At 41.2% G+C, this 17142-nt stretch overlaps 1 protein-coding gene across 1 annotated transcript in view; it reads left to right on the top strand.

Annotated features, from left to right (window-relative positions):
* Positions 1–17142, top strand: part of ADAMTS16 (ADAM metallopeptidase with thrombospondin type 1 motif 16) — a 156222-nt gene that overhangs the window by 25517 nt on the left and 113563 nt on the right. The window contains exon 4 of the mRNA XM_049707293.1: positions 14040–14322. Within this exon, the coding sequence (XP_049563250.1) occupies positions 14040–14322 (283 nt within the window). The remainder of the gene's footprint in view (positions 1–14039; positions 14323–17142) is intronic.

Here is a 17142-nt window from a genome sequence, read left to right as displayed (position 1 = left end):
AATTAATAAAAAATGTACAAAAAATTCCCAGATAGGTGAAAATCCAGCTAAGCCATGATACCCCTCTGCTGGGTTCTTACAGAAGGGACTCTGGAAAGACTTGAATCACAGTCAACAAATATTTATTGAACACAAACAATTATGGGAGAGATAATGTAGGTGAGCCTCATCTATTTGGGAGGCTCTTTGGAGGTTGAGAGAATTGAAATGGTAAGGCGTGGAGGAGGCTAAATCATCAGTAATGTCCAGTTAATGCAGAACAGTGTATCTGTATGATCTAGAATAGCTGTCTGCCACGCTTAGGACCACAGGCTTAGTCTGTGTTGCTGGGCTGCTTTCATGGCCCTAGGAAAGGAGGATGGAGCTGATTCCAAGCTAATTTGGACTTGCTTTCTCTGAGCCATCATGGGAATTGAATCCTTTTCTCACTGGTTGGCAAAGGTAACCTGCCATATGGTGGTTTAGAGAACCAGCTGTGAATCACAGGAAGGAATCAGCCTTGGCCTGGTTTCTTTTCTTTATTTGTTGTTTGTCTTGTTTTGGTTTATTTGTCCCTCTGGAAGTGATGGATCTGCCCATTTTCTGTAGTGAGCTGTCTCCTTGAGAGGATGCTATTTGGAAGACCCCTAGATTTGTATGGACTAATTTTGCCATAGTGTTTTCAATGCTCTATTTCTACCAAAAAAAAAAAAAAAAAAAAAGAGGTGGTATTTGCCTAATATGTGCTTGATAACAGCTTATTAAGAAGGCATTCTATTTTGTTTTTACAAATCATGGTGCTATTATTATTTGTTTCCAATCTACTCTTTAACGTAGGAATATGTAGCACATATTTGTTCAATTCTATTATTCTTATGTGACCACTTAAAGTTTCTATTTGTATTTAAAATTCAAAACAGTGAAACAGAGTACAAACCACAAGGTGTAATATATTAGTTTGGTTAAGAGCAAATTCTATTTCATAGATGAAATGTTTTTACTAAATTTGAATACTTTAAAATTGAAATGTATTTCTATTTTTAATGACTAACTGTTTTAAAACTAAAGAAGAAATCAAGAATTTTTTTTTTTTTTTTAAAAAGAAGGCATTCTAAAATAGACCATTTTGAATATGCATTGCCACATTATAATGATCATGCAATTTGAGCTAACAGTCTGGAAACAGGATTAGTCGTAACTTCTATAACCCCCTCGGGATTCTGACATGTGTATGAGAGTATATGCAGTCATATATATAACTAAGGCTGGAATCTGTGAATGGTCAAATTTGGTATCCATAGGGACAGATGTTTAAAGGAACTGCCTGGAAGGTTACATGTGTAACAGAAGTTGTGTCAAACACACAGTGTTGGTACAAATGACCATTCCCCAGACCCCACGTTACAAAAGCCATTATGAGGCCATATTGATACTGGTGTCTGATGTCCACTTGCTTGAAAACAAGGAAACTTAGTTATAACAAACCTCACCCAAAGTTGAATTGTGTCTTAGCAAGCCATTCAATAAACGGTAAACATCTGACAAAACTGTATAACCCCACAGGGATCTTGCCTGTCCCATTCCCTGAGTGCAGGGCTGGAAAGGGAAAGACGCCAGGTGAGCCCGGGGCCTTGGAGACACAGATGCTGGGTGTGTCTCCGTGTCAGGTCTGTGAATCTTATTAAACATGCACGTTGTCACAACCCCACCCAGACCTGCTGACTGAGCACTTCAGGATGGAGGAGGAGAGCATGGGTTTTGATGGACAGAAAGTTTTGAGAGTCATGGCTGGATATGCAGACTCCATAAGCAACACCCTCAACCTACCAGTCCCTCTTCAGGGAAAGTCCATGAAGTTCCTGTCGTGTATCTGCAGCAGGGAACCTGCAGATGAAAAACTTGTGCCTCTCCCTGTGCTTTGCCTGGTCCAGGGGTAGTGGGGAGGAGACAGGTGAAGAACTGAATTCAGATGCTCATCACTTTTAGCAACAGCATTAGTGAAAGTGGTTAAATGAAACGGGACAGATGCTTTGCATTCAGTTTTGCGATGTCCCACATGGATCTCTGGGAAAACAGCTCCAGCACTGGTCCCTAAGCTGCCTGCAGTCTCTAGTTTTCATTGCCTGCCTCTGTGTTCTCTTATGAGGAATCTGACCCCTTAGAGGGCCCTGGAGTCTGGGCTATGCTTGTTCTTAGGCTGGTTGTTGCCAAGGGCACGTCTCTGAATGACTTCACCCCACTGTGCCCCCAGGAAGCCCCAAGGTGTGGAGGGAATGTCCAGCTGGGAGCCCAGCAGTCCTGGCTGCCACCCTTGTTCAGGTCACACTCCTGGAGCCTAAGGTTTGTTTAATTTTCTAAATACTTTACTGATGTATAATCCACATAAGAAAACCTCACTGCTTCAAGTGAACAATTCAGTGATATTTTAGTTAACGTACGGCACTGTGCAACCATCTCCACAATCCAGTTTTAGACCATTTCCATCACCCCAGAGAGAACGCTTGTGCCCAGCAGTCACTCCCTGTTCCCACCCCAGCCTGGCAACAACTGCTCTGCTTCCTGCCTCTGTAGCTTAGCCTTCTCTGGACATTTCAGAGAAATGGAATCATACGAAATGATATGGCTTCCTCCACTCCACATACTGTTTTTGGATCCATCCATGTTTATCCATACTGCATCCCTTTTAACTGCACAATGGTGTTCCATTGTAAGGATGTACCACATTTTGTTTATCCATTCACTCACTGATGGACGTTTGGGTTATGAGGGCCTCAGTTTCTTTATCTACAGAAATGTAGCTGCTGGTCCCTACCTTGCAATTCTGTTCTGAGGATTATTGGTAATCAGATGGTATCCAGTCCCTGGAACAGAGGCAGGGGCATGATAGGCAATCAGTAAATGAATGTCATCAATATTAATATGATTAACAGAAATAGGGTGTCACGTTCCTAGGACCCAGAGCTTAAAGGACACTGTTGTGAGAGACTAGATATCAACACCAAAACCAGTGAGGAAGAGAAATATCCCCAGTGGCACAATTAAATAGCAAAAACAGCTGATTCATGAGCTAAGTGTGAACTTGATGAGCTCGTAACAGAATTCACCTAGAGCCAGCAGCTTGCCGACGCCGGAGGGACGGGTGCCTGAATCACCCACTGGGATGGATTGAGTGTGTGTGGAAAAACTTGCATGACTTCAGGAATGGCTAGTAAATGCAAATGACAGCACCCCGGGGACCCATGGCCTTTGATGGGAAACACGTGTGCCCGCCCCGCCTCGTGACGCTGGCCGACTTCTCTGCCCTGACCATGCAGCAATGGCTGTCCAGCTCTGCTGTGACCCTCCCGAGCTGTCGCTGGCCTTTTGGTCTTGGTTTCCAAACCTGCACAAAGTCCTGCACACACTTTACTTCTTCTCTCTGCAGATTTCCTTGTGCAGCCCTCAATCTCCAAAATATCTACTGGGATCTTGATTGACATCATTAAAATATCTTTTTTTTTTGCCACCTTTGAAGTATATATATTTAATCTGCACCAGGTGACCTAGGAAACAGTGGTAGATTTCTTCCTCGATTTACAGAGACAGAAGCTAGGTCTCAGGACACATGCACACACGCACACACACATGCACTCACCCTCTGAAGAGAGGCAGAGTCAGGCCTTTAACCAGAGCTTTGGCCTCAGGAGCCACCACTGGCCATTGCATCGCTGCAGCACGTGTCACAAGGCTGGGTTTAACACCTGCTCTGCCCTTAAGAGCAACACAATGGCAAGCAAGTCCCCACACCTCACCCTGTCACTCCAAACGGAAAGGTAAAGGAGGAGCCAGGCCAGTGGAGGGCTGGGGGAGGTGTGCACAGGAAGCAGGACTAGTGGGCGCCAAGAGAGACCAAAGAGAGCCTGGGTGTTCCCGAGGCTGGAGGGTAGCTGGTGCAGCAGAGGCATCCTGAGCCCCCCGGGGGGTGGCAGGAGCACAGCCCGGAAGGAAATTGAGGCAGGTCAGAGGGTAAGGCTCCAGGAACTGTGCTCTCAAATCAAGGGATGCAATTGCAGGGTTGTAAGTAGTTAGTGATCTGATTTATGCTTCTTTTTTCCTCCAAAAAAGTAGAGAAAACATTAGAAGGAGGGCAAGAGTGGAAGAGGCAGATAGTAAGCATAGCCCTCTGGGGGAGAAGGTGGAGGCGGGATGCAAGGATGAGCCCAGAAGCTTCACGTGTCCCCTCTACCAGATGGGCTGGAAGAGATTTCCCAGAGCCTTTGCCCAATTTGAGCAAGGCCCTGCTGAATCAGTATTAATATTATTAGTAGGTGAATCTATCACAAGCGGATATTTTGCAGAGAACGTGAGCTGATGCCCTGTAGGGCCACAGGGCCACTGCCGTGGCTGTTCCCTCTGCCTAGCCCACAGCCTTCCCTCTGGAATCCGCACAGCCAAATCCTCACCCATTTAGGGCTTTACTGAAATGCCGCCTTCTCAATGAGGCCTAACTGGTTCCCTATCTAAAATTGAAACCCCCTTTCCTACACTCCCGGCGTCTTCATTCTGAGTTGTTTTTTTAATATAATTTATTTTTAGGGCATTTTTAGCAAAACACAGCAGAACTGGGTGCAGAAGTTTCCCATCTAGACCCTGCCCCCACCAGACGCACAGCCTTCCGCCACCAGACGGCACATATGTTACAACTGATGGACCTACACTGATACAGCATAATCACCCAAAGCCCGTAGTTAGGGTTCACTCTTGGTGTTGTACACTCTATGGTTTTGAACAAATGTATAATGACATGTATTCATCATTATAATACCATGTAAAATAGCTTCACCACCTTAAAAATCCTCTGTGCTCTGCCTATTCACACCTTCTGCCCCCCTATCCCCCAGTAACCACTGTTTTGTTTTGTGGTTTCTTTTACTTTTCTCCATAGTTTTGCCTTTTCCAGAATGTCATATTGTTCGCATCGTACCGTATGTAGCCTTTTCAGATTGGCATCTTTTACTTATTAATATGCATTTAAGCTTCCTCCCTGTCTTTCCATGGCTTGGTAGCTCAGTTAGTGCTGAGTAATATTCCGTTGCCCGGATGCACCACAGTATTTATCCATTTACCTTCTGAAGGACATCATGGTTGCATCCAAGTTTTAGCAACTATGAAGTTGCTATAAACATCCTTGTGCAGGTTTTGATGTGGATATAAAGTTTTCAAATCTTTTGGATAAATACCAAAGAGTACAATTGCTGGATCTTATAGTGAAGTTTGTTTAGTTTTATGATAAACCTCCAAAATGTTTTCAGAAGTGGCTGCACCATTCTGGATTCCCACCAGCAATGAGTGAAAATTCCTGTTGCTCCACATCCTCACCAGTATTTCATATTGTTGGTCTGGTAATTCTACTAGGTTTATAGTGGTATCTCATTGTTTTAACATATGATGACATATGATGTGGAACATCTTTTCATATGCTTATTTACCATCAGTATATCTTCTTTGATGAGAGACTGTTAATGACTTTGGCTTATTTTTTAACTGAGTTGTTTTCTTATTGCTGAGTTTTAAGAGTTCTTTGTGCATTTTCGATAACAGTTCTTTATCAGGTGTGTCTTTTGCAAAATTTTTTTTTTCCCCAGTCTGTGGCTTGTCTTCTCATTCTCTTGACTGTCTTTCACAGAGCAGAAATTTTAAGTTTCAGTGAAGTCCAGCTTATCAATTCCTTCTTTCATGGATCCTCTGGTATTGTCTCCAAAAAGTCATTGCCAAACACAAGGTCATCTAGAGTTTCTCCTGTGTTATCTTCTAGGAGGTTATAGTTTGGCATTTTACATTTAGTTCTGTGATCCATTTTGAGTTAAATTTATGTGAAGCATGTAATGTCTGTGTCTAGATTTCATTTTTTCACATGTGGATGCCCAGTTGTTCCAGCACCATTTGTTGGAAAGACTATCTTTGCTCCATTGTCTTGCCTTTACTCCTTTGCCAAAGATCAGTTGACTGTATTTGTGTCTGTATCTCTTCCTGGACTGTCTATTCTCTTTGTCTATTTGTTCTCCAGAACCACACTGTCTTGGTTACTGCAGATTTATAGCGAGTCAGGAAGTTTGGTAGTGTCAGTCCTAAGATTTTGTTCTTTTCTCTCAATATCGAGTTGGTTATTCTGGGGCATTTGCCTCTCCCTATAAACTTTATAACCAGTTTGTTGATATTCACAAAATAATTTGCTAGAATTTTGATTGGGATTGCATTGAATCTATAGATCGAGTTGGAAAGAACTGACACATTGAATTTTAACTTTTTATGATTTACATATTATTACATCAATTGTTTACTACCTGTCCTCCACCCCCCAACTCCACGATGGAATTTAAGCTTCACAAGGGAAGCTGTGTTGTCCATTGCTGTATCTGGATTGACAAGAAGAGCACCCAGGGCTTCCCTGGTGGCGCAGCGGTTGAGAGTCCGCCTGCCGATGCAGAGGATCCGGGTTCGTGCCCCAGTCTGGGAAGATCCCACATGCCGCGGAGCAGCTGGGCCCGTGAGCCATGGCCGCTGAGCCTGCGCATCCGGAGCCTGTGCTCCGCAACGGGAAAGGCCACAACAGTGAGAGGCCCGCGTACCGCAAAAAAAAAAAAAAAAAAAAAAAAAGAAGAGCACCCAGCTCATAATAGGCAGTTAATGAATATTCACTGAATGCATAAATGAATGAACGAACATGCTACACATTCCCTGGATGAGAGGAACTGTGAATTTCCTCCACTATGGGATCAAATTCATGTCTAAATGTTACACAGCTCTGTAAATGAATCTATTGAATATTAGAGCGTTTAATCCATGGTGTTCTGATTATATTAGGTAGCAGCAATATCGTCAATGCCTTGACTAGGTGACTGTTTGCTTAAACATTTCTCTTTGTGTCTTGGGAATGTGCAGAGAAATATAGGATCTGAGAATTTAAGTTCGAGCCATTCCTAGTTCAGATAGTTTTGTGTCAACCAAAGGCAATCTTACTAAGCAATCAGTCTAGGACAACATGCTCTGATTATTTAGCTGGCGCAGTTTTATCAACACGCTAGTGGATGTGATTTATAAGAATGTTCGTAGGTGACATATACTATTTATTATGGACAAATACCACAGCCATGTATTTAGCAAACTAGTCTTAAGAGGTAAGCTCCCAAATATTTGTTAATTACCAGTTGTTCTAGAGCACTGTTCTTCCATAAAACTTTGTGCCGTAATAGAAATATCTGTGCTGTCCAGTACGGGAGCAACTAGTCATGTGTAGCTATTGAGCAATGTCAAGACTAAATTTTTAACTTTATTTGATACTAATTTAAACTTGAATCCCTGTGTGTGACTACTGAGCAGTTGGAGGACTGCATTCTTAATTTTCTTCAGTGTTAATTAAAATTAGTGGCCACCATTTTGAACAGCACACATCTAGAAGTTTTCCTCTAACAGAGATTTAAATCCTTGCCATAGATTGACCTGAAAGATGTCATAACATTGAAAAGCTCAAAAAAAATTTCTAATGAAAAATAAGAATACACACTGCAATGATATTTAAGCTCCAAGAGAAATTTGATCTCCCTTTATAAGTAACAGCCATGTCCCATTAGGTTATCTATGTTCTTGACTTTTTTCACATTCATTGTTTTTTCATGAGGTATTCCCATTTCAATCCAAAAACCAGATCTTGGCTTTATTAGAATTTGCAGCTTAATAAGCACATTCTTTTACTATTTACTGATTCATTTATTCTGAATTTATTTTTTAATAAGTCCTTTCTGGTTTCTAGGTGGTCATTCATTGCATTTTTAAAAACCTTTTGGGTTAATAGTTGGTTGGTTTGTTTTCTTTATTTTTTTTAAATTTCTCTAAGTGCAGTATGAGTACATCTCACCATTTTTAAAGAGCCAGCTTTTGGTTTCTTTGTTTTTCCTCTATCGATTTCCTATTTTCTATTTTATTGATTTATACTCTAATTCTTATTATTTCTTTTCTTCTGCTTACATTACACTTAATTCAACCTTCTTTTTCTAGTTTCCTATGTTGGAAACTTAGATTATTGATTTTAGATCTGTCTTCTTTTCTAATATCTGCATTCAGTATTATAAATTACCCTCTTAGCATTCATTGCATCCTACAAATTTTGATAAGTTGTGTTTTCATTTTAATTTAGTCCAAAATATCTTAAAATTTCTCTTGAATTTCTTGTTGACCCATGTGTTATTCAGAAGTGTGTGGTCTAATATCTACTTATTTGGGGATTTTCCAGTTATCTTGTTTGTTATTGATTTCTAATGTAACTCTGTTGTAATCTGAGAGCAGACATTGTATAATTTCTATTCTTTCAAACTTGTTAAAGTGTGTTTTATGGACCAGAATGTGGTCTGTCTGGATGAATGCCCTAAGCAAGCTTGAGAAAAAAGTTTATTCTGCTACTGTTGGATGAAGTAATATACAGATGTCAATTATATCCAGTTGACAGATGGCATTGTTGAGGTCCTTAATGATTTTCTGCCTACTGAATCTGTCCATTTCTGTGAGAGGCGTGATGAAGTCTCCAACTACGATAGTGGATTCATCTGTTTCTCCTTTCAGTTCTATCAGACTTCACTTCATGTAGTTTGGCACTCTATTGTTAAGGTACATACGTGTTAAGAATTGTTGTGTCTTCTTAGAGCGCTGACTCCTTTTATCGTTATTTAATGCTCCTCAATCCCTGATAACTTTCCTTACTTTGACATCTGCTCTATCTGAAATTAATATAGCTACTTTTGCTTTCTTTTGATTAGTGTTTTTGTAGTATAGTTTTGCACCCATTTACTTTTAATTTATCTGTGTCTTTATATTTAAAGTGGGTTTCTTGTAGACAGTGTATAGTTGGGTCATGTTTTCTGATCTATTGCAATCTCTTTTAATTGGTGCATTGGACCACTGACATTCAAAGTTGATGTAATTGAATTAACATCTACTATATGTGTTACTGTATTTTATTTGTTGCCCTTGTTTGTTATTTCTGTTTTGGCCTTCTACTCTTTTTCTGCCTTTTGTGGTTTGAATTTAGCATTTTATATAGTTGTATTTTCTGTCCTACTTTAGAATATCAGTTCTACTTCTTCTTTTCTTTTTTTTGCCCAAGAGTTTGCAATATACATTTACAACTAGTTCAAGTTCACTCTCAGCCCCCACCAGTATTGCAGTTATTTTCCAGGTGCACACGGTGGTAGAGAAACAACATGGTGTGCTGACAACAGTGTGTAAATCTGAGTAATTCTGAATTTTAATCTTAACTACCCCACTTCCTAGCTCTACAATGTTGGGAAAATGTATGCATTTAATGTCCCATTCCTTTAAATGGGAACATTAATTCTCACTTCATATGTTTGTTATTAGAATAATAAATAGAGCAAAACACCTAGCATATTACCTGCCACATAGATGGTGCCCAAGACAAAGTAACCATAAAAGTTCTATAAAAGTTGCATCTGTCTTGTGTTTTAGAAACATCACTAAGGAGACTAGAATGAGTAGAATATTCCCAATACAAATCACACTTTTGGAGAAATGACAAAGAAGTACAGTAAAAATGAAATGAATTAAGAATTGAAATGCTTGTTTCTTCTAATGAGCTGGATCACTTTTTCACAGTGTTGATTGACACTCGTGGTGTCACCTGAGACAAGCTTGCAACCAGTTCAGTGAGGAATCCCTTACGCAGGAGGAAGGAATCTGATACACTGCCCAACCAGGCTCATCTCTTCCTAATTTACATTTTATTTTTTGATTCATGCAACTTTTATAGACAGCCTTTCTAAATAGATATACATTAATAAAGATCTATCAGCATTTAAGTGCGAAGCAACAAATATAATACAGTAAACATCCTACCTTCAAGCTTCAACACTTTCTTACATTGCTCAGAACCAGCATGTTTTCTTTTTGTTTTCTTTTATTTTTTATTGAAGTATAGTTGCTGTCCTTACAAGTGTATGGTATAGTGATTCACAATTTTTAAAAGTTATACTTCATTTATAGTTATAGAATATTGGATATATTCCCCATGTTGTACAATATATCCTTGTAGCTTATTTTATACTTAACATCATAGTTTGTACCTCTTAATCCCCTAACCCTTGATTGCTCCTCCCCCCTTTCCTCTCCCCACTGGTAAATACTACTTTGTTCTCTGTATCTGTGAGTCTGAGAAACAGCACTTTCTCATCACTGACAGGGCACCCACTCTTTCTCTCTTTATAAATGCAGTACAAGTGTCGAGTTTCCCAATGTCAAATGATTTACAGAACTGGCGAGGAGAGATGCAGGTGTCTGGAGAGCTCCCCTGCAATGCCTGGGAGAAGCTGACCTTTTCTGAAGCCGGTTAATAATCCACCCAGCTTACCTCCCAGTGGTTACTGTGGGCAGGTGTACACCAGACATTTTATGAGCTACTAAGTAAATATTCTCGATTCAGTAAAGAAAAACACTGATAAAAAGAAAACATTAATCTTCCACAATTTACCTTATCATTTAAATAAGCTTGCAAACTAATAATACAGCAAGATTTATTGCAAGATTAATGCAGCAAGAAAAAAGGAGTAACTTTTTTCTTGTACTTTTCAGTATGTATTGATTATAGAGGAATATCAAAATATCAGTCTTATCAGTTATTGCGTCGTTCTATGTAGTTAGTGAAATAGGGGATTATTTAAATACAGAATACTGTAGCTCAGACTAAATTATAAACGAAACAAGCATAAACACTTGACTACTGTGTTAGTGAAAATTCAGAAGTCCTCCAGAGGCAGTTCTCTCTTGCCTGCGGATCTGGTCCTCTGGGCCACCCAGGATGTAGCCTTAAACCCAGGGGAAAGCAGGAGGTGGTTTTGAATCTGGAACAGCTGTCATAGAACACAAGTGTTTTAGGGGAGGAAGCCAGAAAGCCTGAGGCAGCAGGCCAGAAGCAAAGATGTGTTTGGGGTGATGATGTTGGGATACACCCACACACGGTCTTCAGAGGGATCTCGTACTGTAGAGTGAAAAATCCCCCAGAAACACCTTGCATTACAGAAGGGAATCAGACATCATCAGGGTGAAGTACGATATTTTGCACTCTTTGTTTCATTAATGCAGCAAATATTTTTGCTTAGGCCATGTATTTTGGAGGCCATGTATTTTAAATATATATTATTTGTTAAATCTTACAATCTCGTGGCAAGTAGCTGCCTTTGTATCCACTCCCTAGAGGACAAAACAGCACCGAGGGGATGAGTAAATCATCCGAAGTCACAGAGATCATGTTAAAAAAGGATAAAAAATGCTGGGTGTCTGACTCATCAGCCTGTTCTCTGCGAGTCCCCCCAGTTTTGCATCAGAGATGCTGAACATTATCTGCTCTAGAGCACCCACAGGAGCTTCTCATCTTTTCAGGGTGATTTGAAAAGCAAGGGATTGTTTGCATGTCAGAAAAGATTTTTTTTAAAGCAAAAAATTACTGGTTTATTTTTTTCAGTTTAACATTTCAACTAGTTACCTTAAGTAGTGTACAAAACCTCTCTGGGGAGTGTTATCACACAAGGTTGAACATATTCATGATTGCTCATGTGACTCCTGAGTTAGTTTAATTGCCAAAGGGATGAAACTAGCTTTAGCTGTTATTTAATTCCATACTAGGCTCTTCCTTGATAGAACTGAAGACTTTAAAATATTGACTATCCTAGTTTAGTTGGTAGAGTTCTGGGGCAAAAAGATTCCCAGGGCATCCATGGAGCTCACCAATGAGAGCCCCCCCCTCCTTCACCTCAATCCAGAGCATAAATTCCAAGTATTTCACCTTGCCACTGCTAGCTGGCATTTGGGCCCCGGGAGGTCTACACCCCATGGGGCTGATGGCTTCATTGAGAGTTTACCAAGTTTACCTTCTCTTACTTCTTTTCCACCAGCGGAACACCATGGTCAATGCTTAATCTCTGAATGTACGATAAGCCCGGTTGCCCCTCTCTTTTCTATCTCCACCCCCAACCCTCCTGTCCCTGAGAGGTGTATTTGGCCCTTTCCCAAGATCTCAGAAGTGCTTCTCCATGTCTGTCATCCTGCACTGTACAAATATTCAGACCCATGCAGGACAACTCAGTCCACCACAGAACTTTAGTTGGTGTGCAGTGATGGGCCCTAAGCCCCCCCGCCCCAGATGAGAATCAGGGTCAGGCATCTAAATCAGAGGCACTCTTAGAACAGGCAACCAAGCATCAGTGTCTTTGAATACCCAATAAGGGTCTAATCAGTGTCCTAAATTATCAAAATAACTTGCAAAAAATCAGTACACATATAAATACTGTACTGGAGAGTTCTAAATTATAGCTGGATAATTCTGTAGCAGTAATTCTTTGTATGATAAAATTATAAAGGTATTTTAAAACACTTAGAAGGATTTAAAAAATTAATCTGTAATCCCATGATCCAGCAATGCCATGGACATTTTTTTTAAAGAAAGGATGCACACAGAGTTTAAAAACTTGAGTAGTGCCTAAGGATGTAAAAATGGTAGTGGAATCCCCCTCTTGTATCCCTCTTCCTCGATTCTCTCTCCCTGAACATAACCAGCATCAACAATATCTCATCAGTCCTTCTAGGAAAATTCTTTAAGTGTAGAGGCACACTTTTAAAAATGAACACATTTGGAATCCCACTATATACTTTATTATACACTTTTTAAAAATAACAACTTCTGGGACCCCTACAGTATAAGCCTTAAACTTACAGGTTTTTAATTTATTCTGATTTTGTTCCAATCCTTATACTTTGCTTCCCAGGTGACCTTGAAAATGTTGTTTTATCAGCCTGACTCTCTATTTCCTCATCCATAAAAGGAGGAGCATAATGATACCTACCTCACAGAATTGCTGTGAGTGATAAATAAGGTGTAATATAGAAAATGTTGGCCATAGTCTTAGGAGCTCACACACACACACACACACACAATGTTTAGTTAAGATTATTATCAGGACATAATTAGCTGGCTTTTTTAAATCATTATGTTCTTGCCAAATATGTAAATGTACTTTTAAAGATTACCTTGAATTAGTTGGTAAACATTTAAATTATTTCTTGTTTTAATTATTTTTTCATTTTGTTTGTATTTTTTATGCTATTACAAACAAGGATTCAATTATACATTCACAAATACTTATCAATGTTGGGGACGTGCCTACAAGAAGTATTTGGCAAGAATTCCAAAAGGTTAAAGCAGAAACTAACACACCATTGTAAAGCAATTATACTCCAATAAAGTTGTTAAAAAAAAAGAATTCCAAAAGGGTAAAATCCTAGAATTGAATTATACATTTTAATGCTGATAGATGTGGCAGGTCTGGCCCCAGTCTACCCTTTCCCAGTGTCATTGCCTGTTTGTTCCCATTTCTCCTAACAATTATCAAGTTTGAAAAATGCTTGTCACTCTAAAAGGCAAGTCTCTCAATTTTTCTCCTTTAAGATATTTTTGTCATTGTTTGTGCTTTCATTGTCTGTTATGCTGTACAGACATTTTTTGTGTTTTCATAATCAGTTCTTTCCTATTTCCCAAATACTTTGCTTAGAAAGACCTCCCTGATTCCCTAAGAAATTCCTTGTGCTTTCTTCTGGATTAATTTTGTCAAGTTACACTTTTATAGAAAGTGTCACATTTTATTGAAGTCTGAATAGAATTTTGCTACTTACTATATTAGGATTATAATTTTATGTCTTTATTTGGGAACTCCCCTCACCACCTCCACCCATATTAATATCTAGGGTTGTGTGCTTTCTCCTCCAATTTTTGCTTTAAAGGACCTGACCTTAATATGTTGTACGCTCTCTTTGCTCCTGGAGTCGAGTCAGGACACCTCCACACCAATGTCTCTACAAGGGTGTGGGTGGGGAAAGGGCTCAAGAGTGGGGCTGTCCCATCCCTAATTCTCAGCCTCCTGTGTGACCCCTTTCAACGTGTGCTCTCAGTGGCGGAAACAGCACGTTTGTGAGCAGATAACAAAACAGTATTGCGCATTTCTTTCTCCCTCTCTGTTTTGCAGTCAGGCATGATAAGAACCCAGGAAGCGGACTACTTCTTGAAGCCCCTCCCTTCACACCTGGCAGGGGGCCCCAAGGACTCTGCGGGGGGTGGGCCTCCCTCCCACATCCTGTACAAAAGGTCCACCGAGCCTCGGGATCCGGGGTCCCACCAGGTCGCGATGATGGAAAGAAATTGGCGGCTGGAAAACCGCCACCTCTTCCACCACGAAGATCAACCCCCGCGCGGCGGCTCCAGTCTCAGGCACCCACAGAAGCTGCATTTCTGCGGAAGACGCAAGAAATGTATGTAAGGGCGATTCTTTTTAGTATTTAACGATTTGGACATTTCTGTAAGCCGACGGAGTATTTTTAATTTTCTTCAAAGTAGTCTGCCCTAGAGGTGAAATTTGTTGACTGCCTTTGCTAAACTTAAGTGATGATTCCAAAGCAAACCCATCAACTGTATGTTCAGTTTAAAACATCTCTCCCTCATAGATGGATAGATAATTGTAGATGTTTTTCTTTGTTTGTTTGTTTTTAAAGAGCTGTTCCCTGGGCAGATTAAATGACAAGGTGCTCAGAAATGCAGAATCCACCAGATGTCTTCAAAAGAACCCTGGCATGTCTGCCCGGTAATTCCGTACTTTTGAGGTCTAGATTTATTAAAGCTCACATGCTTCTCCTGTAGAGGTGATTTGTCCCTATGCAGGTTTATATACTTCACTCACCACGTCAGAAGACAGAGTATGCATGACAAAATTTATCTGCAATTTATCACCAAGGCTTTATCGAAGTTCTTTTTGTTTGTGTCATGAACATTTAAAAATAGATGTGATATTTACATTTTATGTAGGAACATCTCACAAACTCAGGAACAGGAGTTCAGTGTTTTCTGGACTTTTCCTCACTTCCTTCGGCTTTCCCCTCAAGCATTGCTTTATTTAGCAAACCTTCCCCAAGGAGCCTCTGGAAAGCCCATCCTTCTCTGAGGCTTGGTTTCGTTGGCTGCTAGACCCAGCACCCTCGAATAGAGGTGGGCATGTGCAGGGTCTCCGTAAATACTGTGGAGAAGAGAGGATGACCCAGAATCACTTGGCATCTTTGATAAAAGAACAAGTACCGTTGACCTGTCAGCACCTGTGCGTCATCTGAACTCACATCTGAACTGTGTAAATTGTAACTAAGTCTCAGGCTACATTCAAATAGACTTGAAAACTCAAGCCAAATTACTAAGAGTGAGTTCGGTCTTAGGGGAGGCAGCGGGAAGAACAATGTTGAGCACAAGTAGAGGGAACGGGAGGCTGCGGAGGTCAGGGAAGACAGACTGAGCGGGTATTGGAACAGGGCACACTGACCAGCCACAGCTTCCTGAGTCTGCGCAGACAGGGAGTAGCTGGCGGAGGCGGCTGGGGGCGGGGCCAGGCAGAGGCAGGGCGGGGCAGAGCGGGACCGAGGAGAGGGACTCAGGCACAGACAAGGTCAGAGCCAGGATGGTGCTCACAGGGCTCCTGGTGAGGGTGTAGTCAGAGTAGGACAGATTCCGTGTGTTGGGGACAGAAAGATGACCAAGCACCTGGATCCAGGCAGGAAAGATGGTCAGGGCTGTCTTCACCTCTTTGACAGGACACACCAGGGCCTGAAGCACATGTTGCAGTGTCTCTGATCAATCCAGCAGTGCTGACCATTCTGGAATGAATACGACCCTTTCATTCTTATCTGGAGGTGATCAGAGTCATTCAGGCCAGTAGCCCTAAGGCACAGTTGTGCATACAGGGCGCTACGATTACGCTGTTTGGTGGGGCTGTGTGTGCACGTGTGTGTGTGCATGTGTGCACATTTGTAGGTGTATTTGCTTCCACAGCCGTTTCAGAATCTCATTAGATGGGGTTGGGTCGTGAGAGGCAGTTATTTGAAAAAGATACTAAACTGTACAATAAGGTTTGTGTTTGGAAAATGAAAAAAGAAGTAGCCACAGTTTTCATAATAAAACTAGAAAAAAAAAGTGCCACGAAACGCCACTTGCTGGTGGGCGGCATCAGTGGTTGATCTGGTGCTGTTTGACTTGCCCCCGTTTCGGTCCCCTCCTGCTGAGTACATGGCAGTTCCTGAGGGACTGGGGCCCTATCTAGCAGAACTGACACACAGCACCTCCAGGATCAGCATTTAATTCTCAGGACTCAGTTACTTGTACAGGACAGTTCCATGTTGTCCATGAGGCTTGGGGCTTCCCTGGAGGAATCCTGGTCTTCTGTCTCAGTGGGCTGCACACTACAAAGATTCTTCCGTAGAGTTCAGAGAATGAGAGATTGTTCTGTGTGTTTAGGCAACTCTCTCTGGAAACGGGCAGACAAAAACAGATTGATTTGCTTAAAATCAAAAGTGATTCTGAACCTCAGACTCATGAGTTAGCTTGCTACTTCCAGCTGCAGGCTTCACGGGTGGGTTTTGAGCTGGGACTCACGTGTTTGGGAAAATGCTGCAGGTCCATATTGAGGGGGGAGTGACTTGTTTTGAGGGACTTGTCAGATCCCTGGCTAGTAAGATCACCCCCCCACCCCACCCCGGTGCTTCTGCCTCTGTTCCAATACTGGGGGCCTGGGAGGCTGCTATGCTCCTATACTGTGTCCATTTGCACCCTGTACCTATGGGAATTAAGACTAAGGGTCCTGGGACCACACTGCCAGATCTGAAATCCATTTCCAACACTTTCTAGGGAGGGATTGTGAGAAAGTTATGTTCATTCCCCATGCCTTCGTGGCCTCACTCCTACCCATGGCTGGTGTAGAGAATGAATGAGTTATACATAGACATCTCTTAGGGTGGGGATCACATCTGTGTAAATTGCATCAATATCATCAATGCATGATGACTGCTTATTAACCTTTAGCCAGTGTAACAGTTATCCTCCGAAAGGTTCGTTTAGGTTTGGAAGTATTTTAGCAGAGAGATAAAATGCAACAGACATGGGAATCAGTCAAACAAAACAGCATCTTCTAGCAGTGTGTTCCATGAATAGAGCTGGCATAGCCTTTGAATTAGTACCACCTAAATATGGGGATATTTTGAAGCCTACTTTCACCTGAAACCATTCTAACCACATTTTCTCAGGCATCCACTAAACCT

The sequence above is a fragment of the Orcinus orca genome, chromosome 3 (genome assembly GCF_937001465.1).
Source record: "Orcinus orca chromosome 3, mOrcOrc1.1, whole genome shotgun sequence".
Classification (NCBI taxonomy): domain Eukaryota; kingdom Metazoa; phylum Chordata; class Mammalia; order Artiodactyla; family Delphinidae; genus Orcinus; species Orcinus orca.
This window is presented reverse-complemented; position numbering and strand designations above follow the sequence as displayed.